This window comes from Ranitomeya variabilis, chromosome 6 (genome assembly GCF_051348905.1).
Source record: "Ranitomeya variabilis isolate aRanVar5 chromosome 6, aRanVar5.hap1, whole genome shotgun sequence".
NCBI classification, from domain to species: Eukaryota; Metazoa; Chordata; class Amphibia; order Anura; family Dendrobatidae; genus Ranitomeya; species Ranitomeya variabilis.
Genome location: NC_135237.1, coordinates 400,706,856 through 400,726,849, shown reverse-complemented (window position 1 = coordinate 400,726,849; position 19,994 = coordinate 400,706,856). Strand labels below are relative to the sequence as shown.

The 19,994-nt window shown below is 42.3% G+C and overlaps 1 protein-coding gene across 3 annotated transcripts in view; it reads left to right on the top strand.

Annotated features, from left to right (window-relative positions):
- CEP192 (centrosomal protein 192) overlaps positions 1-19,994 on the top strand; it is a 241,915-nt gene that overhangs the window by 79,170 nt on the left and 142,751 nt on the right. For all 3 annotated transcript variants that reach the window (XM_077270146.1, XM_077270148.1, XM_077270147.1), the window contains 3 exons: positions 15,161-15,291; positions 18,165-18,239; positions 18,323-18,460. In XM_077270146.1, the coding sequence (XP_077126261.1) occupies positions 15,161-15,291; positions 18,165-18,239; positions 18,323-18,460 (344 nt within the window). The remainder of the gene's footprint in view (positions 1-15,160; positions 15,292-18,164; positions 18,240-18,322; positions 18,461-19,994) is intronic.

Sequence of the window (19,994 nt, the reverse complement as noted above, 5' to 3'; positions counted from 1 at the left end):
CTTAGATATAAGTAAAGTGCCCGTGCATGTGCAAACATAAAGCCTATGTAGGCTGGTATAGTACAAAAGAGGCTATAGGTTAACTATAAGATGCCATACAAATACCTGCTGGTAGGAGGATTGCAGTGGGAAAAAGGAACCCTTTTTTTTAACCTATAGCCTCTTTTGTACTATACCAGCCTACATAGGCTTTATGTTTGCACATGCACGGGCACTTTACTTATATCTAAGGTTATACTGCCAATATAACTGTACCAACATTGATACCCCCTTCAACCCTCCTTTTGGTGTAGCCCTTTTTGTAGCACACCATTATTGCTCCTTAAACCATTTTGGGATTACTGACCTACACGTTTTTTCTAGGAGCCACACTGACCCCTGCTGGTGTATGTATATATTATATATTTTTTTCACCTACTGGGTATGATTCCCTTTTATGTGATTGTATTTGATTAATTAATCTCTATATGGATTGCTTTGGGGCTACTCTGCCTTGTCCCCATTTTTCTTGTACTATGTAAACCCTTTACTATTTTGTTTTTAAGCATTATCAATAAAATATTTTATATTTTATGTTTGGTTGGTACTGAGCTTTGGATTTAATAGCGTCCAAGCTTAGTCGGCACAGAAGTTTTGGACTTGCACTCTGAAAAATTGTGTACAATTAGGTATTACACATTAATTTAATACAGGGGGACTCTCTCTATGTAGGTTTTATTCTCCCTTCCAAATATTAAACATCCACACTCGTAAATGGAACTCTTTAATATAAGACATGATTCACATGAAGCTTTTTAAAGTGAGGTTTTTTTTGTGTCAGTCGAGGATTGTTTTAGGTATAAGTTCCCTAACGCACAAAAATGCCACTTAATAAAAACGGCAGAACTTTTTGTAGAAATGCTAAAGCAAAAACTATAGAGGTGCGTATTACTTCATATACACACGGTCAAAATTGTTGCTACCCCTCATTTCATGACAGAAAAACCCACAATAGTCACAGAAATAACTTGAATCTGACAAAAGTAATAATAAATAAAAGATCTATGAAAATTAACAAATGAAAGTCAGACATTGCTTTTCAACCATGCTTCCACAGAATTAAAAGAATAAAAATAAAAACTCATGAAATAGGCCTGGACAGAAATGATGGCACCCCTGAAAATAATGTGACAAAAGGCCCATGTTAAATCAATGTGTGTCCACTAACTAGCATCACAGGTGTCTAGAATCTTGGAATCAGTGAGTGGGCCTATATATAGGGCTACAGATACTGTTTGGTGACGTGGTGTATATCACAAATATCACACTCAACATGGACCAGAGGAAGCGAAGGAAAGAGTTCTCAGGAGATTAGAAAGAAAATTATAGACAAACATGTTAAACGTAAAAGTTATAAAACCATCTCCAAGCAGCTTTGATGTTCCTGTGACTACAGTTGCACATATTATTCAGAAATGTAAGATCCATGGGACTGTAGCCAACCTCCCTGGACATGGCCGCAGGAGGAAAATTGATGACAAATCAAAGAGACGGATAATACAAATGGTAACAAAAGAGCCCAGAAAAACTTCTAAACAGATTAAAGGTTAACTTCAAGTTCAAGGAACATCAGTGTCAGATCGCACTATCCGTCGTTGTATGAGCCAAAGTGGACTTCATGGGAGACGACAACGGAGTATGCCATGGTTGAAAAAAAATCATAAAAAAGCCAGACTGGAATTTGCCAAACTACAAGTTGACAAGCCACAAAGTTCCTGGGAGAATATCCTATGGACAGATGAGACAAAAATGGAACTTTTTGGCAAGGCATATCATCTCTATGTTCATAGACAGAAAAATGAAGCATATCAAGAAAAGAACACTGTCCCTACTGTGAAACATGGAGGATGTTTTTTTAACCCCTTCCCGACCTGTGACGCCACGTAGGCGTCATGAAAGTCGGTGCCAATCCGACCTGCGACGCCTATGTGGCGTCATGGAGGGATCGCGTCCCTGCAGATGGGGTGAAAGGGCTAACTCCAATTTCACCCGATCTGCAGGGACAGGGGAACTGGTACTTCACCCCAGGGGAGGTGGCTTTGCCCCCATGTGGCTACGATCGCTCTGATTGGCTGTTGAAAGTGAAACAGCCAATCAGAGCAATTTGTAATATTTAACCTATGAAAAGTGGTGAAGGATTACAATCCAGCCATGGCCGATGCTGGAATATCATCGGCTATGGCTGGAAACCCTGATCTGCCACCGCCACCGATCTCCCCAGTCCTCTCTCCTGTCCCGTACTGTACTGTGCTCCGCCCTCCTCCGTCCTCCTGTCCGCTCCCCCCCGTGCTCTGATACACCCCCCCCCCCCACCGTGCTGCGATCCCACCACCTCATACTTACTGAGCCTTCCGGTGTCCGTCCGTCTTGTCCATGGGCGCCGCCATCTTCCAAAATGGCGGGCGCATGCACAGTGGGCCTGCCGAATTTGCCGGCAGATTCATTCCAGGTACATTTTGATCACTGTGATAAAACCTATCACAGTGATCAAAATAGAAAAAATAGTAAATAACAACCCCCCCCCCCCCTTTTATCATCCCCATAGGTAGGGACAATAATAAAATAAAGAAAATATATTTACTTTTATTTTTCCACTAGGGTTAGGGTTAGAATTAGGGTTAGGACTAGGGTTAGGGTTAGAATTAAGCTATGTGCACACTGTGCGGATTTGGCTGCGGATTCGTAGCAGTTTTCCATCAGGTTTAATGTACCATGTAAACCTATAGAAAACCAAATCCGCTGTGCCCATGGTGCGGAAAATACCGCGCGGAAACGCTGCGTTGTATTTTCCGCAGCATGTCAATTCTTTGTGCGGATTCCGCAGCGTTTTACACCTGTTCCTCAATCGGAATCCGCAGGTGAAATCCGCACAAAAATCCGCGGTAAATCAGCAGGTAAAACGCTGTGCCTTTTACCTGTTTATTTTAAAAAAATGGTGCGGAAAAATCTCTCACGAATCCGCAACATGGGCACATAGCCTTAGGGTTAGGGTTGGAATTAGGGCTAGGGTTGGAAATAGGGTTAAGATTAGGCTTGTGGTTATGGTTATGGTTAGGGGTGTGTTGGGTTAGGGATGTGGTTAGGTTTGGGGTTAGGGTTGGGATTAGGGTTAGGGTTGGGATTAGGCTTAGGGGTGTGTTGGGGTTAGGGTTGGAGTTAGAATTGAGGGGTTTCCACTGTTAAGGCACATCAGGGGTCTCCAAACACAACATGGTGCCACCATTGATTCCAGCCAATCTTGCATTCAAAAAGTCAAATGGTGCTCCCTCCCTTCCCGAGCCCCAACGTGCGCCCAAACAGTGGTTTACCCCCACATATGCGGTACCAGCATACTCAGCACAAACTGGGCAACATTTATTGGGGTCCAATTTCTCCTCTTACCCTTGCGAAAATAAAAAATTGCTTGCTGAAACATAATTTTTGAGGAAAGAAAAATTACTTTTTATTTTCAAGGCTCTGCGTTGTAAACTTCTGTGAAGCACTTGGGGGTTCAAAGTGCTCACAACATATCTAGATAAGTTCCTTGGGGGGTCTAGTTTCCAAAGTGGGGTCACTTGTGGGGGGTTTCTACTGTTTAGGCACATTAGGGGCTCTGCAAACGTAACATGATGCCAGCAGACCATTCCATCAAAGTCTGCATTCCAAAACGTCACTACTTCTTTTCCGAGCCCCGAAGTGTGCCCAAACAGTGGTTCCCCCCCACATATTGGGTATCAGCATACTCAGGACAAACTGGACAATCACTTTTGGGGTCCAATTTCTCCTGTTACTCTTGTGAAAATAAAAAATTGCTTGCTAAAAAATAATTTTTGAGGAATGAAGTGATTTTTTATTTTCACGGCTCTGCATTATAAACTTCTGTGAAGCACTTGGGGGTTCAAAGTGGTCACCGCACATCTAGATTAACTCCATGGGAGGTCTAGTTTCATAAATGGGGTCACTTGTGGGGGAGCTCCAATGTTTAGGCACACAGGGGCTCTCCAAACGCGACCTGGTGTCCGCTAACGTTTGGAGCTAATTTTTCATTCAGAGTCAAATGGCGCTCCTTCCCTTCCGAGCCCTGCTGTGTGCCCAAACAGTGGTTTACCCCCACATGTGAGGTATCGGTGTACTCAGGAGAAATTGCCCAACACATTTTAGGATCCATTTTATCCTGTTGCCCATGTGAAAATGAAAAAATTGAGGCTAAAAGAAATTTTTTGTGGAAAAAAAGTACTTTTTCATTTTTACGGATCAATTTGTGAAGCACCTGGGGGTTCAAAGTGCTCACTATGCATCTAGATAAGCTCCTTGGGGGGTCTAGTTTCCAAAATGGGGTCACTTGTGGGGGACCTCCAATGTTTAGGCACACAGGGGCTCTCCAAACGCGACATGGTGTCCGCTAAAGATTGGAGCCAATTTTTCATTGAAAAAGTCAAATGGCGCTCCTTCCTTTCCGAGCCCTGTCGTGCGCCCAAACAGTGGTTCCCCCCGACATATGGGGTATCAGCGTACTCAGGACAAATTGTAAAATAAGTTTTGGGGTCCAGTTTCTCCTTTTACCCTTGGGAAAATAAAAAAAATTGTTGCTAAAAGATAAAATGTTCTTTTTTTCCTTCCATGTTGCTTCTGCTGTGAAGCACCTGGGTTAATAAACTTCTTGAATGTGGTTTTGAGCACCTTTAAGGGTGCAGTTTTTAGAATGGTGTCACTTTTGGGTATTTTCAGCCATATAGACCCCTCAAACTGACTTCAAATGTGAGGTGGTCCCTAAAAAAATGGTTTTGTAAATTTCGTTGTAAAAATAAGAAATCGCTGGTCAAATTTTAACCCTTATAACTTCTCAGCAAAAAAAATTTGGTTTTCAAAATTGTGCTGATGTAAAGAAGACATGTGGGTAATGTTATTTATTAACTATTTTATGTCACATAACGCTCTCGTTTAACAGAATAAAAATTCAAAAGTTGAAAATTGCTAAATTTTCAAAATTTTAGCCAAATTTCAATTTTTTCAAACGCAATAATTATCTACCTAAATTTACCACTAACATGAAGCCCAATATGTCACGAAAAAAACAGTCTCAGAACCACTAGGATCCGTTGAAGCGTTCCTGAGTTATTACCTCATAAAGGGACACTGGTCGGAATTGCAAAAAATCGCCGGGTCATTAAGGTAAAAAAAGGCTGGGACATGAAGGGGTTAATGTCCTGGGGCTGCTTTGCTATATCTGGCACAGGGTGTCTAGAATCTGTGCAGGGTATAATGATATCTCAAGACTATCAAGGGATTCTAGAAAGAAATGTGCTGCCCAGTGTCAGAAAGTTTGGTCTCATTCGCAGGTCATGGGTCTTGCAACAGAAGAATGACCCAAATCCCACAGCTAAAAACACCGAAGAATGGCTAAGAGGAAAACATTGGGCTATTCTGAAGTGGCCTCCTTTGAGCCCTGATCTAAATGCTATTGAGCATCTTTGGAAAGAGCTGAAACATGCCATCTGGAAAAGGCAACCTTCAAACACAAGACTACTGGAGCAGTTTGCTCTTGAGGAGTGGGCCAAAATACCTGTCGAAAGGTGCAGAATAGTGATGAGCGAGTATACTCAAGAGTTCCCGAGCATGCTTGGGTGATGTCCGAGTATTTGGATGTGCTAGGAGATTTAGCTTGTCGCTGGTAGCTGCATGTTTTGCGACTGCTAGCCAGCCTGAGTACATGTGGGGGTTGACTGTTTGTTAGGAAATCCCCAAATGTATTCGGGCTGTCTAGCAGCCGCAAATCATGCAGCTACGGAGACAAACTAAATCTCCGAGCAGATCCAAACACTCAGAGAACACCAGAGCAAATCTCGAGTAACGAGTATTCTCACTCATCACTAGTGCAGACGTCTCATTGACAGTTACAGGAATTTTTTGATTCGAGTTAATGCCTCAAAAGGTTGTGCAACAAAATATTAAGTTAAGGGTACCATCATTTCTGTCCAGACCTTTTTCATGAGTTTTATTTATTTTTTTCAATTCTGTGGAAGCATGGTTGAAAAGCAATGTCTCAGTTTAATTTGTTCATTTTCATATATTTTTAATTTATTACATTTGTTAGTTATTTTTGTGACCGTTGTGGGTTCTTCTGTCATTAAACGAGGGGTACCAACAATTTTGACCACTTGTGTATTTTAAAAATAATACGAAGTGTGAAATCTGCAGTAACCTCCTTAGCATAAATTGGCCTGCTGTGGATTTAAATCTGCATCACCATTCCATGTATGCTGTGGATATACTATCTATGCTTGAAATTTCTTGAAATCTCATGAGCCAACTCTGTTACCATTTCCTCACCATAGGAATGTAGCTGGCAGGTTTGACCCCTTAGTGACCAGACCAAATATTTTAAATCTGACCAGTGTCACTTTCTGTTAATAACTCTGGAACGCTTCAACAAATCCCAGTGATTTTGAGATTTGTTTTTTTCGTGGCACATTATAATTTGCTAGAAATAGTTATTGCATCGGGAGTGCAGTGAAATGAACATCCCCCTGGCGCTCAGCCCCGCTTTGGCAGGGGATTTGAATCCCGCGCCGCTCATTGGCTCAGCCAATGAGCGGTGCCACGCGGCTTGGCGGGGGATTTGAATCCCGGTCGCCATATCGGAATACCCTTAACTTGGGTGTTTCAGTATGGCGGTCGGCGTAGTTCCGATGCTGGGTGCCGCTCATCTCCCGGCTGCGTTGCCGCTGACCTCTTTGCGGTGGGAGATGAGGCGCAGCTACTGTCTGGAGATCAACGGCTAGCGCCGCTTATCTCCCAACGGAATAGCGGCGCCGTTTTTGTCACAGCAGCTGGCCGCAGTGGATTGTGGGATAGCGACACAATCGCTGGAAGCTTTGACAGAGCCGACTGACAATTATATATTAGATTAAGGGAAAAAATGACGTGGGCTCCCACCCAATTTTCTGTGCTAAAGGGTTTCCCCCTTTGGCCGGGGGCCAATATTTTTTGCCTGCGAAGGGGGTAATAATAAATAATACCCATGGCCCCTTCCCAGGCTATGAATATCAGCCTGCAGCTGTCTGCGTAGCCTTTACTGGCTGTTAAAATAGAGGGACCCCCCAAAAAAATGACGTGGGGTCCCCCTATATTCTATAGCCAGAAAGGCTACGCAGACAGCTGCGGGCTGATATTCATAGCCTAGAGAGGGGTCATGGATATTTACCCCCTGGCTACAAATACCAGCCCGCAGCCTTCCCAGAAATGGCGCATCTGCAAGATGCGCCAATTCCGGCACTTAGCCCCTCTCTTCCCACTCCCGCGTAGTGGTGGGATATGGGGTAATAAGGGGTTAATGTCACCTTTGTATTGTAGGGTGACATTAAGCCCGGTTAATAATGGAGAGGCGTCAATAAGCCGCCTATCCATTACTAATCCTATAGTAGTGAGAGTTAAAAAAAAAAAATAATAATTTAAAAAAAACCACAGCAAGAAAGTATTTTAATATTCTTAATTTCACCATACTTACAAACACGCCTAATTCCTGCAACGCCCTCGATCGCCTGTAAAACAATTAAAATAATAAACCAACCGTATACTCCCTTTCCGCTGCAATCCAATTAATAACGGATGTCCCACGACGATCTCCACTATACAACAGTGACATCGGGTGTAGGGCCTCCCAGTGATGAACTGACAGGAGACAATGGCTCCTGCAGTGTATCACTGAAGGAGATTACCTGAGTTCAGGCTCTCACTTTATGGCAAAGCTGCGTGGGAATTTTCCAATACAGCAGTGCCGCAAGTGAGATAGTGTGGAAGATACCTTCCGTCATTGTATTGCCGGAGCCCCTGGAGAGCGGTCGCATCATCTGATGCTGCAGCTCTCCATGGGAGATCGTCGTGGGACACTCACATTAATTGGATTTCTGTGGATCAGGGAGTATATTGTTTGTTTATTATTTTAATATTTTTTACAGGTGAGCAAGGGCCTTGGGATCAAGTTGATTGGTGAGTATGTACTGTTGTATGTGTTGTGTATATGTACTGTATCTTGTATGTACTGTATGTTTGTACTGTATGTTGTGTGTAATTTCCAAAATGTGGTCACTTAAGGGGCTCTGTATATGGAGTCTGCAAACTATTCTATGAGAAGTTGTTCTCCAAGAGTGAAATAGCGCTCCGTCCTGAGTCTTGCCATATGGCTGAGCAGTACTGTACAGCCACATATGGGTTATTACCATGTTCAGTAGAGATGTTGACATTTTGGTACAATTTTTACCCATTTTCCCATGTGAAAATGTAAAATGTAGAGCTAAAACCAACATTTTTTGTGGTAAAAATGTAAATATTTTTTCTTCATTGCCCAATGGTTTAAAATTACGTGACACACCTATGGTGTCAATATGATAACTGCACTTTTAGATCAAGTCATTGAGAGGTGTTGTTTGTAAAATTAGGTCCCTTATTGGGGATTCTGCTGTTCTGACACCTCAGGGGCTTCTCCAGTGGGTCATAGCACCCACAAACCATAACAACAAAGTCTTCAATATAATATTGTGTTCCTTACCTTCTTAGCTTTCTACTGTGTCTGAAAAGTAGTTCCGGATTTTATGTGGGGTATTGGCGCGCTGAGAAAAAATTGCATCAGAACCTGTGAGGTCCGTTTTTTCCTATTAGCCGTTATAACAGTTTGGTTCTAAAACAACATTTTAGAAGTAAAACTGTAATTTTTATTTCTTCACCGCCCAATGATATAAAATTCTGTGAGACACATGTGCTGTCAACATTCTCACTGCACCCATAAATTAATTCCGTGATAGGTGTAGTTTGTAAAATGGGGTCCCTGTGGAGGGTTTCTGCTGTTCTGGCACCTCAAGGTCTCTCTGCCAATGTGACAAGGTACCCTCAAACCATTCCAGAACAATCTGAATTCCAATATGGCCCTTCTAAGCTTTGCTCTGCGTCTCAAAAGCAATTTTAGACCATTTTATGGTGTATTGATGTCCTCAGGAGAAATTGCATAATAAATTGTACCATTCATTTTTTTCCTATTTTACTGTTTGGAAATTGAAAACTGGGGCCAAAGCAACATTTTAGTGGAATAAATGGTAATTTTCCTTTGACTCAGCCCAATGTTATACAATCACCTGTGGATTAAAAATGCTCACCACCTCCCTATAGGGTAACGTTTCTCCTTATGGAGAGTGACATACCAGCTGGTATGTCACTCTCCATAAAGAGAAACGTTACCCCTTAGACCCCAGTCCAGAGCTTCTCATCTAGCCAAATCAGTTCTCATGCTTCGCACTGACGAGGGCCAACAGCCTGAAACACCGTGTCTGCGAATTGAGATACTGATTTCGCTTTTATCCTAAGTCATATTGCACGACTCGCTAAAGGGTTCATTGTGACTTGTAGGATCGCTACTTCCAACAGGTGGCGCTATAGAGTTTAAGTCCTCTTTTTCTCTGAAGAGGCAATTTGCATACACATCCCTATATGAATTCCTCAAGAAGTGTAGTTTCCTAAATGGGGTCAATTTTGGGTGTTTCTGCTGTTTTGGCATGTAAGTGGCTTGTCAAGTGTGATATTACATTTTCAATCTGTTCCAACCAAAATTGTGCTCCAGAATTCATTTGACTCCTTCACTTCCAAGCCCTGCTGTGAACCCAAACAGTAATTTTCCAACACATATGGGATATCTGTGTATTCAGGCTAAATTGCACAACACATTGTATGGTCAATTTTCTCCTATTACCCTTATGAAAATGAAAAATTTGGGGCAAAACCAACATTTAGTTGGAAATAATGTGTTTTTGTTTTCGCAGCACGACGTTATAAAGTTCTGTGAGAATTTTTCACGGTGACCTGCTGAGAAGACACTGAGCTTGAACTGTGGTGACCTCATGACTGACTTTTTCCCCACGGTGCTGAGGTCACCGCTGTTCTGCCCTACTGGGAACGCAGCCTTACTGACCAGCTGTAACCACCATGATGTCACCTCTAGTCACTGATGCTGCGCTCGCAGCAGCTCATTCACCAGTGGTTCTCAGCCTGGACATTCGCAACTTGGCACCATCCAGGTTCAAAACTATTAAACCCCGAGACATGGATTACGGCGTTGGACAGAACGACCAACAGTTGAGGGATGTTGTTTTTTTTTATTTAAGTTTTACTGCAGAGGATGAGACGTTAGGTGAGTATAACTAAGTCTTGTTATTTTTAAATAAAAATGAAAAACTGTGTTTTGTTTTATTTCTAATAAAATACTTTATACTGGCTGTGTCTTTATCTACCATACAACTATGGGATTAGTAATGGAGAGGTGTCTTAGACACCTCTCCATTATTAAGCCGTGGATTGGTGCATCTAATAGAAGTGCCTTTTCTGGGCAGCTGCAGGCTGCTATTTTTAGACTAGGGGGGCCTATATCTATGGCCTCTTACCAGCCTGAGAATACCAGCCCCCAGCTGTCAGCTTTAGCAAGGCTGGTTGTTTAAAAATGGATGGCGCCCCACCGTTTTTTAGTAATTATTTATTTAAATTTAAAAAAAATATATTTTGGGGACCCCTCTATTCTTAGTAATTAACCTTGCTGAAGCTGACAGTGGAGGTTTGCAGCCCCCAGCTGTGAGTTTTGCCTGACTGGTTATAGAAAATAGAGGTGATACACACGCCATTTTAAAAAAAAATGTATTTATAGCTCAAGCGGTGGCTGATGAATACTTCCATCAGTTGCTCCTGCTGTCACTGTTATTAGCGGCAGCAGTTTTATGCTGATGGGAGTAATAGTCACATCATCCGCCACCTGCTGTCATTGTGATCATCTGAATACAACTCTCATCATTCTCTGATTGCCGGCAGAGCAGGGGAGAATGATGAGAAAAGTCTTCTGCACCCAGTGCCGGGGAACAGCGCTGCTTCTCAGGCGCCAGTGCGTGTCACACGGATGACATCCATGTGTGTGTTCTCTATGTGCACATGTGCGGAATGTTTGGTGGCCCGTGCTGACAGTAAAAAAATGGACATGTCAGCGTGTTTTGCCCACGGATACACGGTCCGTGGAAACACATTCACTTGAATGGGTCTACCTTTGTCAGTGTCTCCACTACGTGTGAAAACTGTCACCACACGTATCGGAGACACGGGCGTGTGAAAGAGCCCTTAGGCACATCTGGGCCTTTCCAAATGTGACATTGTGTCCGCTATCTATTCCAGCTGATTTTGTGCTAACAAAGTCGAATGTTGCTTCTTTCGAGCACTGCTGTGCGCCCAAACAGTAGTTTTCTTCCTCATATGGGTGTTCTCGGGAGAAGCTGCACAACAAATTGTTCTGTCCATTTTCTCTTGTTACTCTTTTGAAAACATAGAAAAATTGTGAAAAACATACCATAAGGAAACAGCCTTACCAAAACCGGTCAGATTACAAATGCACTAGCAGGGTGCAGCAGGCCTCCATAATAAGGCTATGTGCACACAATGCTTTTTTGATGCGTTTTCGCTGCATTTTTTACGTGAATAAATGGTCCAAAAGCACAATGGAATACTAAAGCAAGGTAATTCAATGACAATCCTGAAGTGTTATGCACATGATCAGTACATTTCTGTCCTTACTTGCAACGTTTTATTTTCTGCAGCATGTCAATTCTACAGTATTTGCATTTCTGCAGCTTTTTGACTCATTGACTTCAATTGAGCCAGTCAAATCTGCAATAAAAACGCAGGTGTAAAAAAGCTTGTGTATCTGCTGCCAAAAACGCTGCAAATTTTCAAAGGGAAATGTCAGAAGGAGGAAGAATGTGTATGCGGAGAATGTGTGTCTGTCTATAGGTGGAGAATATGTGTGTGTGTGTGTGTGTGTGTGTACCCAGGTGTCGTCTGATGGGACTACTACTCCCATCCGGCTACGTCTTTTGTCGCATATAACAGAGACAGCATGAGCCGATGATAGTATAATGTCATCATCCGGCACCTGTGTATAATTGTCAAGGAAGAAGAAAAAAAAATCATCACCGAGCGCCTAATCCCCCATGCCCGTGTCTCCTGCAAACCATCAAAAATAAACAAACCAGCGTGGACTCACTTTTCCGCTGTAGTCCATTTAATACAGAGTGTACCATGTCGATCTCTCCCGGCCGCTGGTGATACACTACTGGAGCGATTACCTCCTGTCAGTGTATCACTGAGCCGTCGTGAGAGTTCACCGGAGTTCATCAGCTGATCTGCTCCAGTGCTCTCACTTAAGCACCGCTGCGTGGTAAAGTTCTCACACAGCGGTAGTGCCGTAAGTGAGAGCATCGGTACTGATGAACTCCGGTGAACTCTCATTGCAGCAAACTGATTCACTGACACGAGGTAATCCCTCCCGCAGTGTATTGTCGGAGGCCGGTTGCAGCAGTCACATCTCCTGATGTGAATGATCTACACATGAGATCGCCATGGGACACTCAGTATTAAGTGGACTACGTCGGGCAAGATAGTATTATGTTGGTTTATTATTTTTTTATTGTTTGCAGGAGATGAGGGTGTCGGGGATTAGGCATTCAGTAAGTATAGTAAATTTAGGTTCAATAAAGGAGTCTGTGTGATTATTTCAAATAAAGGACTTTATTGGACTATGGGGCAGCACGGTGGCGCAGTGGATAGCACAGCAGATAGCACAGCAACCTTGCAGCACTGGAGTCCTGGGTTCCTATGTTCTCTCCGTGTTTGCGTGGGTTTCCTCCGGGTACTCCTGTTTCCTCCCACATTCCAAAGACATACTGATAGGGAATTTAGATTGTCAGCCCCAACGGGGACAGCGAAAATAATGTGTGCAACCTGTAAAGCGCTGCGGAATATGTTAGCGCTATATATATTTTTTGGGAGGTTCCCATGTAAACTAGCCAATAAAGGCTAAGCAAACAACTGTGAGTGATATTAATAGCCTGGGAACCTTTGGCTATTGGCTTCTTCCCAGAATATTAACGTCAGCCGCCGGCTTTCCCTCTTCTGGTTATAAAAATTGAGGGGGCCCAGGCAATTTTTTATTTTTTATTTATTGAAAAATAAACTAATGGCACTAAATGCAGATTTCCAGTTGCTTTTTTGGTACAGCATATGTAGGTTAGGCTACGTTCACATTTGCGTTGTTGGGCGCAGCGTCGTCGATGGATACCGACGCTTGCGTCATGCGCCCCTATCTTTAACATGGGGGGGCGCATGGACATGCGCCGGTATGCGTTGTAATGCGTTTTACGACGCATGCGTCATATTGACGCACAAGACAGGGCGCAGAGGACGCTACTTGTAGCGTTTTCCCTGCGCCGAATTTCCTGATCTTTACTATCTTATGACAACGCATGCGTCGCAAAACGCTGCGTTGTGTACATGCGTTGTTGGTTGCGTCGCCGATGCTGCGCCCAACAACGCAAATGTGAACGTAGCCTTAATTATGTTAATGCTCCTACATAGGCTGGTGACTGTGTGTCTTGATTTAATATTAATGAGGGTATCTGGCTGAAGAGGTTGAACAAGGAAATGACATCACAATTTTTTTTTTTTAATTATATCTTTATTTAGCTCTATGGATTTACACGAACGCATGAAAAAAAATGTGTGTATTTTCAGCTGCGTTTTTCTGCCAAGAGATGCAGAAATTTCTGCAAGCAAATACACAACGTGCACACATTGCCTAAAGGCAGGGGCAGCACAGGTGCAAACATCCTGATAGAAACAGCCACCCACACATCTACAAGATTACGGAGGGGTTGGCTGCCTGGTAGAAAAAATGCACACAAATGAGTCTTAAGTAGAACGCCAGTCACACAGGTATGCGTGATGCAACGTGTCCGGCTAACAGCCTATTGATGATTCCCATAATATTATCAGGTGGGCTGCCCAGCACTATATACATGCAAGCCACAGGGTCAGATGTCCCAGTACACCCAGCCAACAAAAAGGTGGCTTGGCTGCATCCTTCAAAAATTATAAAAAGTGCAATGAAAGATGAAAAAAATAATGAAAGATAAATACATTAAATGAGGACAAGTTGATATTTTTGCCAAAATAGATAAGCTTGCAACCCAATGTCAAGGGTCTTCATACTTGCAAGTCCTAACACTAATTTCAAAACAGCTAAGGCTACGTTCACATTAGCGTTGCGTCAGGCGCAGCCGCGGCGACGCATGCGTCATGCGCCCCTATATTTAACATGGGGGGGCGCATGGACATGCGTTGCACTTGCGTTTTGTGACGCATGCGTCACTGTGGTGCATGCGTCAGGGTGCAGAGGACGCTGCATGATGCAGTTTTTTCTGCGCCAAAAACCATGCAAAAGTGGACGCATGCGTCACAAAACGCTGCGTTGTGCATGCGTTTACATTTGCGTTGTGCGTTGCGTCGCCGACGCTGCACCGCACAACGCAAATGTGAACGTAGCCTAACATAGAATAATTGTGAAAAACAGCCTTAACAAAACCTGCTAGGTGACAAATTGGCTAGAAGCAGCAGGCCTCCACTATAAAGGCAGGGGCAGCACAGGTTTTGGTAAGGCTGTTTCCTTATGAAAATGCAATATTTTTGTGAGAAAAAGTAAAATGTTTTTTGTTTTTTTTTTCCTTGCACATTGCTTTAATTCCTGTGAAGCCCTTAAAGGGTTAATAAACTTCTTGAATGTGGTTTTGAGCACTTTGAGGGGTGCAGTTTTTAAAATGGTGCAACTTTTTGGTAGTTATCATATAGGCCCCCTGGTTTTGTAAATTTTGTTGGAAAAATGAGAAATTGATAAACTTTTAACCCTTAACTCCATAACGAAAATAAAAATAAAGTTATGCTTTTAAACCAGATATTTAATACGTTTGCAAAAATTACAAAAATGTTTACTTTTTATCAAATTTTCGAAATTGTCATAAATAAATGCAAAAAAAAGTTTGAAAATTTACCACTAGTATGAAGTACAACGTGTCGCGAAAAAACAATTTCAAAATTGCTGGTATCCGTTCTAGAAGCCTTCTAGAGTTATTGCCTTATAAAGTGACACTGGTCTGAATTGAAAAAATTGGCCTGGTCAGTGGGGATGAAGGGATTAAAGGCTGACACCGCATACTCATGGCGAGTTGTACATATTTTTCTTTTGTTATTTCATACATTCTTATGAGGAATACTTTCGCTTGTTTAACAGATGAGCTGGATGATGGGGAGTTTTTTGATGACCAGTTAGAAGCTTACTTTAAAAGGCTACTGCCATCGGGAATGCAACGTGGAATTGTTGAGGGAGAAGAAATTCAAAATACAAAAAGATCTTCCTACATGGTAAGGCAATTTTTTTTTTTTGTGAGCATTGTAAGAGCTTGATCTGATCCACCAATGTCATTTGTTAAAACTATCCATCTATCTATTACTAAAAATCATACTCGTCCCAGGTTAATAAGACAGTGCACCCATGTTAATGCCTCTTTGCAGCAATAATATTACTTAATGCCCCTACAGGAGCATAATTGCTAAAAGCTCTTTGTTCCCTCCATACAGAAATATTTCTTTTAACCTGCATGGAAAACAGCTGCGAATTCGAAGTGGCCAATCCGCTGCGGATCCGCAGCCAAATTCGCAACGGGTGCACATAGCCTTAGGAACCTTGAGTTCTGCAGAAATTCTGTGGTAACCTTGGCCAGATCTGTGCCTTGCCACAATTGTCTCTGAGCTCCATGGCCAGTTCCTTTGACCTCATGATTCTCATTTGGTCTGACATGCACTGTGAGTTCTTATACAGACAGGTGTGTGCCTTTCCAAATCAAGTTCTATCAGTTTAATTAAACACAGCTGTACTCCAATGAAGGAGTAAACCAATCTGAAGGAGGATCACAAGGAAATGGACTGCATGTGGCTTAAATATGAGGGTCTGAGCAAACGGTCTGAATTCTTAGAGACAGAAGTAGAAAAACCGGCTCACCTGTTAGGCATGTGTTGTGGGGAAGCACAGATATCATGTAGTCATCACGTGGAACAAATGTAGCAAGGAAGCCTCGAAACATGCAGCTGCGGAGCTGAACAGCTGATTATCAGGAGCGCTGCAAGTATCCGAGTTCCCAATGCAGCTATTCAGTAAGTGCTATAGATATCCGGATAAGGACTTATCCAAAGCTGTTTGCTTATTCCTTATTTATTGCATCTTTTTGCTTGTTTGTGCAACGCATATACATTGACTGTTCCTAGAGACACAACTGGAAACACAGTTCATAGGTTCAAAGTTATAGGAATTATGGCTGCACTAGCAAGGCTTGATGGCAGCAAGTACTGAGGTTTGTTTGCACACTAATGCGCTAATTGCTGATGGTCTTCATTTCTAAATTTCAATTCTACTGACCCAAGAAACACCAATATGCTCACAACCTTATACTGTAAATACAACACAAGTTTTCATGTTCTTTTCTGTGCAGTGAGGAAACAAAACTAGACTTTGTCAGGTCTAGTGGTCACAGCAGTATGTCTGTAGGAGGAATAATCAAACTTAAAGGGAACCTGTCACCAGGTTTGGCCGATATAAGATACGGCCTTCGCCTTTCAGGGCTTATCGACAGTATTCTATAATGCTGTAGATAAGCCCCCGATCCGACCTGAAAGATGAGAAAAATAAGTTTTGTGTTTTTCTTTTTTTTTATACTCGTCAGCAGGCGGTCCTGTCCGATGGGTGTCGCAGGTCCCGGTCCGGCACCTCCCATCTTCTTATGAGCGCCGCCCTCCTTCTTGCTTCATCGCTCCCCGATACCGGCGCTCCTGCGCAGCCATATTTATCTGCCCTTGTGAGGACAGACCAAAGCACTGCAGTGTGCAGGTGCCGGGAAAGGTCAGAGAGGCCCATCGCCTGTGCAGTGACGTATTTTGCTCTGCCCTCAACAGGGCAGGTAAGTACACCTGCGCAGGAGCACAATGCCGGGGAACCCATGTGAATGACGCACGGACACGTCATCTACATGAAGCAAGCAGTAGGACATCATCGCAAGAAGATGGGAGGCGCCGAACCCGGACCTGCGAAACCCATTGGACCAGACCGCCTGGCAGGTGAGTATAATAAAACTTATTTTTCCTATGTTTCAGGTCGGATCGGGGGCTTATCTACAGCATTTTAGAATTCTGTATATAAGCCCTGAAAGGCGGTGACCGTATCTTATATCTGCCAAACCTAGTGAGAGGTTTCCTTTAATCTGAAAATAACAATGAAAAGCACATCCAGCTTGCAGTGAAGCACGGCAGTGGCTTGTTAGTACTCTGGGGCTTGTTTTCCACCTCTAGCACCAGAAACCTGCAGCTTGTGGAGGGCAAGATGGATTCAATCTGGTGTCAGGAAAAAGCTTATTGTCTTCAGTGAGGAAGCTGAAGCTTGGGCTTCATTGAACCATTCAACTTGGGTTTGGCTTCAGATGTCCTGGGAGATTCTAGAGTGGTCATCAGTTTCATGAGTTGAATCCCATAGACAACGTTTGGAATTTGCAGAAGGCAGTTAGTTGTAGCACAAAAACAGAAGAATATTGTTGAACTGGAGACTATTGCCCACAAGGAAGGCTGCTGGAAGCTGATGTGTGGTTATGCGTCATGCTTACAGCAGGTTACAGCAACCAAAGCTGTTCTATTAAGTACTGAAGAATTCTGAGACTGCAGTGTGGCATTTTATGCTGGAGAAACCACTTGTTTTATATTATGTGAAAAGTTCTCCAGCGTGGTCAGGATGTTTATTGTAGAAACCTAAAAAGGACATGTAGTGAATACACTAGGAAGCCCAGGATGGCTAGCGACTGACGTGTTTCTACTTTCATTAAGACCTCACTGTCGAAACATGTCAGTCGCTAGCCATGCTGGGCTTCCTAGTGTATCCACTACATGTCCTTTTAATGTTTATACAATAAACATGAAGTTTTTTTTCATGACCACGCTGGAGAGCTTTCACATTGTTTGCTTCTACACGCCCAGAGCCGGGGCCATCTTCATCGGAAGAATTGATATACTGTGAACTGACTCTCCCATTCCCTGTTCCTTTATATATTTTGTTTTATATTACTATTGTTGAACTTTTTACATTGTTTAGTTTATTGCAAGCAGTATAAATTTAGTAAATGTTAGTAAACCTAATTTACAAAGGGGGTTGGATATTTTGCTTATATCTGTATTTTTTTTTTTCTTCCCTCTGTCAGACAAGAGGGAGTTTTGCAGGTACGGAAAAGAATCTCGAGTCTGAACACATGAAAGTGAATGAAGAAGACCACAAAGTAAATATGGTTTGCGCACCTTTTCCACTATTTTTTGTTTTGTGATAGTTTTATGTTGCCTCTTATACTGTTCATTCTTTCAGAATCTCTTCCAGATGCCTCATGTACGCCTGGCTGCCACTGGCATGGACTCTGCTCCTGCTAGTGATAATGATGATGTAGAGTTTGAGCTGGAAAGCAATTCACAGCAGCACATACAAAGAGATAATTTTTTTGGAAATGTAAGTATACCATTGGTGTGTTTATTAATCGTAGCCATGTACTCATTCTTTTCCATCATTTGCAGGTTTGGCTGTATTTTTGTGTTGTGCTGTAGTGTACTTTGCTGGTTCAGTTTGTTTTTTTGGCTTTGATTTTGCCTTAAAATTTACCTTGCATCAAGATTCCCAAATCCCGTTATGCCAATACGTTTTTTTTTGTTCCTTTTGTGTTGCCAAGTTCTGAGACTAAAGCAAAGTCCAGTTTTGACCTTCCTGGCAGAGCCTTATTTTTTTCTGATCTGACATGTCACTTTAAGTGGTAATAACCCTGGATGGCCTCTACATATCCCTCTGATTCTGAGACTGTTTTTGTCAGAACACATTTTTTTTCTTGATAGTTTTAAGTTGATTAAACTAGCAGGTATGAATTCCTCAAAGTTTGAAAAATTTGAATTTTATATTACTTTTATATTACTCATAACACACAAAATTCCGGTAGTTAAGATTTGAAATTTGTAGATTTACATCAGTTTTATTTTAGTAACAATCTTTATATTGTATTATATTGCTAGAAGTGTTTGTTTAAAGGGAACCTGTCAGCAGGATTGTGCACAGCAACCTACAGACAGTGACAGGTCGGCACAGTTATATACTGATTAAAATGATAACTTGGTTGTTGAAATCCATCTTTTGGTTTTTTAATCTTTAGATTGTAAGCTTGCGAGCAGGGACCTCACACATAGTGTCACTGTTTGAATTGTCTTATCTTGTATTGAATTTATTGTCTGTACATGTCCCCGCTTAATTGTAAAGTGCTGCCGAATATGTTGGCGCTATATAAATAATTATTATTATTATTTTCAGTTAATAATATGCTCGTGCCCTGGGGGGTGTTTATATGTGGTGTTCTGATTAGGTATTCATAATGCAGTCAGGTAACTGATCCCTCACTGACCTGTCCCCTAGTTTGCATAATGAATACCTGTACATACTGAAGAAAGAGGAAAAAAAAACATTCTGCAGGAAGGTGCCAGCCGTGGCACCTGCAAAGCAGCATAATCGCATGTGTGCACGGTGGCGCAGTGGATAGCACAGCAGCCTTGCAGTGCTGGAGTCCTGGCTTCAAGCCCCACTAAGGACAACATCTGCAAAGAGTTTGTATGTTCTCTCCGTGTTTGCGTGGGTTTCCTCCGGGTACTCCGGTTTCCTCCCACATTCCAAAGACATACTGATAAAGAATTTTGATTGTGAGCCCCAACGGGGACAGCGACAATGTGTGCAACCTGTAAAGCGCTGCGGAATATGTTAGCACTATATAAAAATAAAGATTATTATTATTATGTGTAAAAATAAATGTGGTTGATGTTATTCATATAGGAAAAAAAAAACAATTTTAAAATGGCTCCTCCATATTATATATATATATATATACAGTGGGGCAAAAAAGTATTTAGTCATTCAGCAATAGTGCAAGTTCCACCACTTAAAAAGATGAGAGGCGTCTGTAATTTACATCATAGGTAGACCTCAACTATGGGAGACAAACTGAGAAATA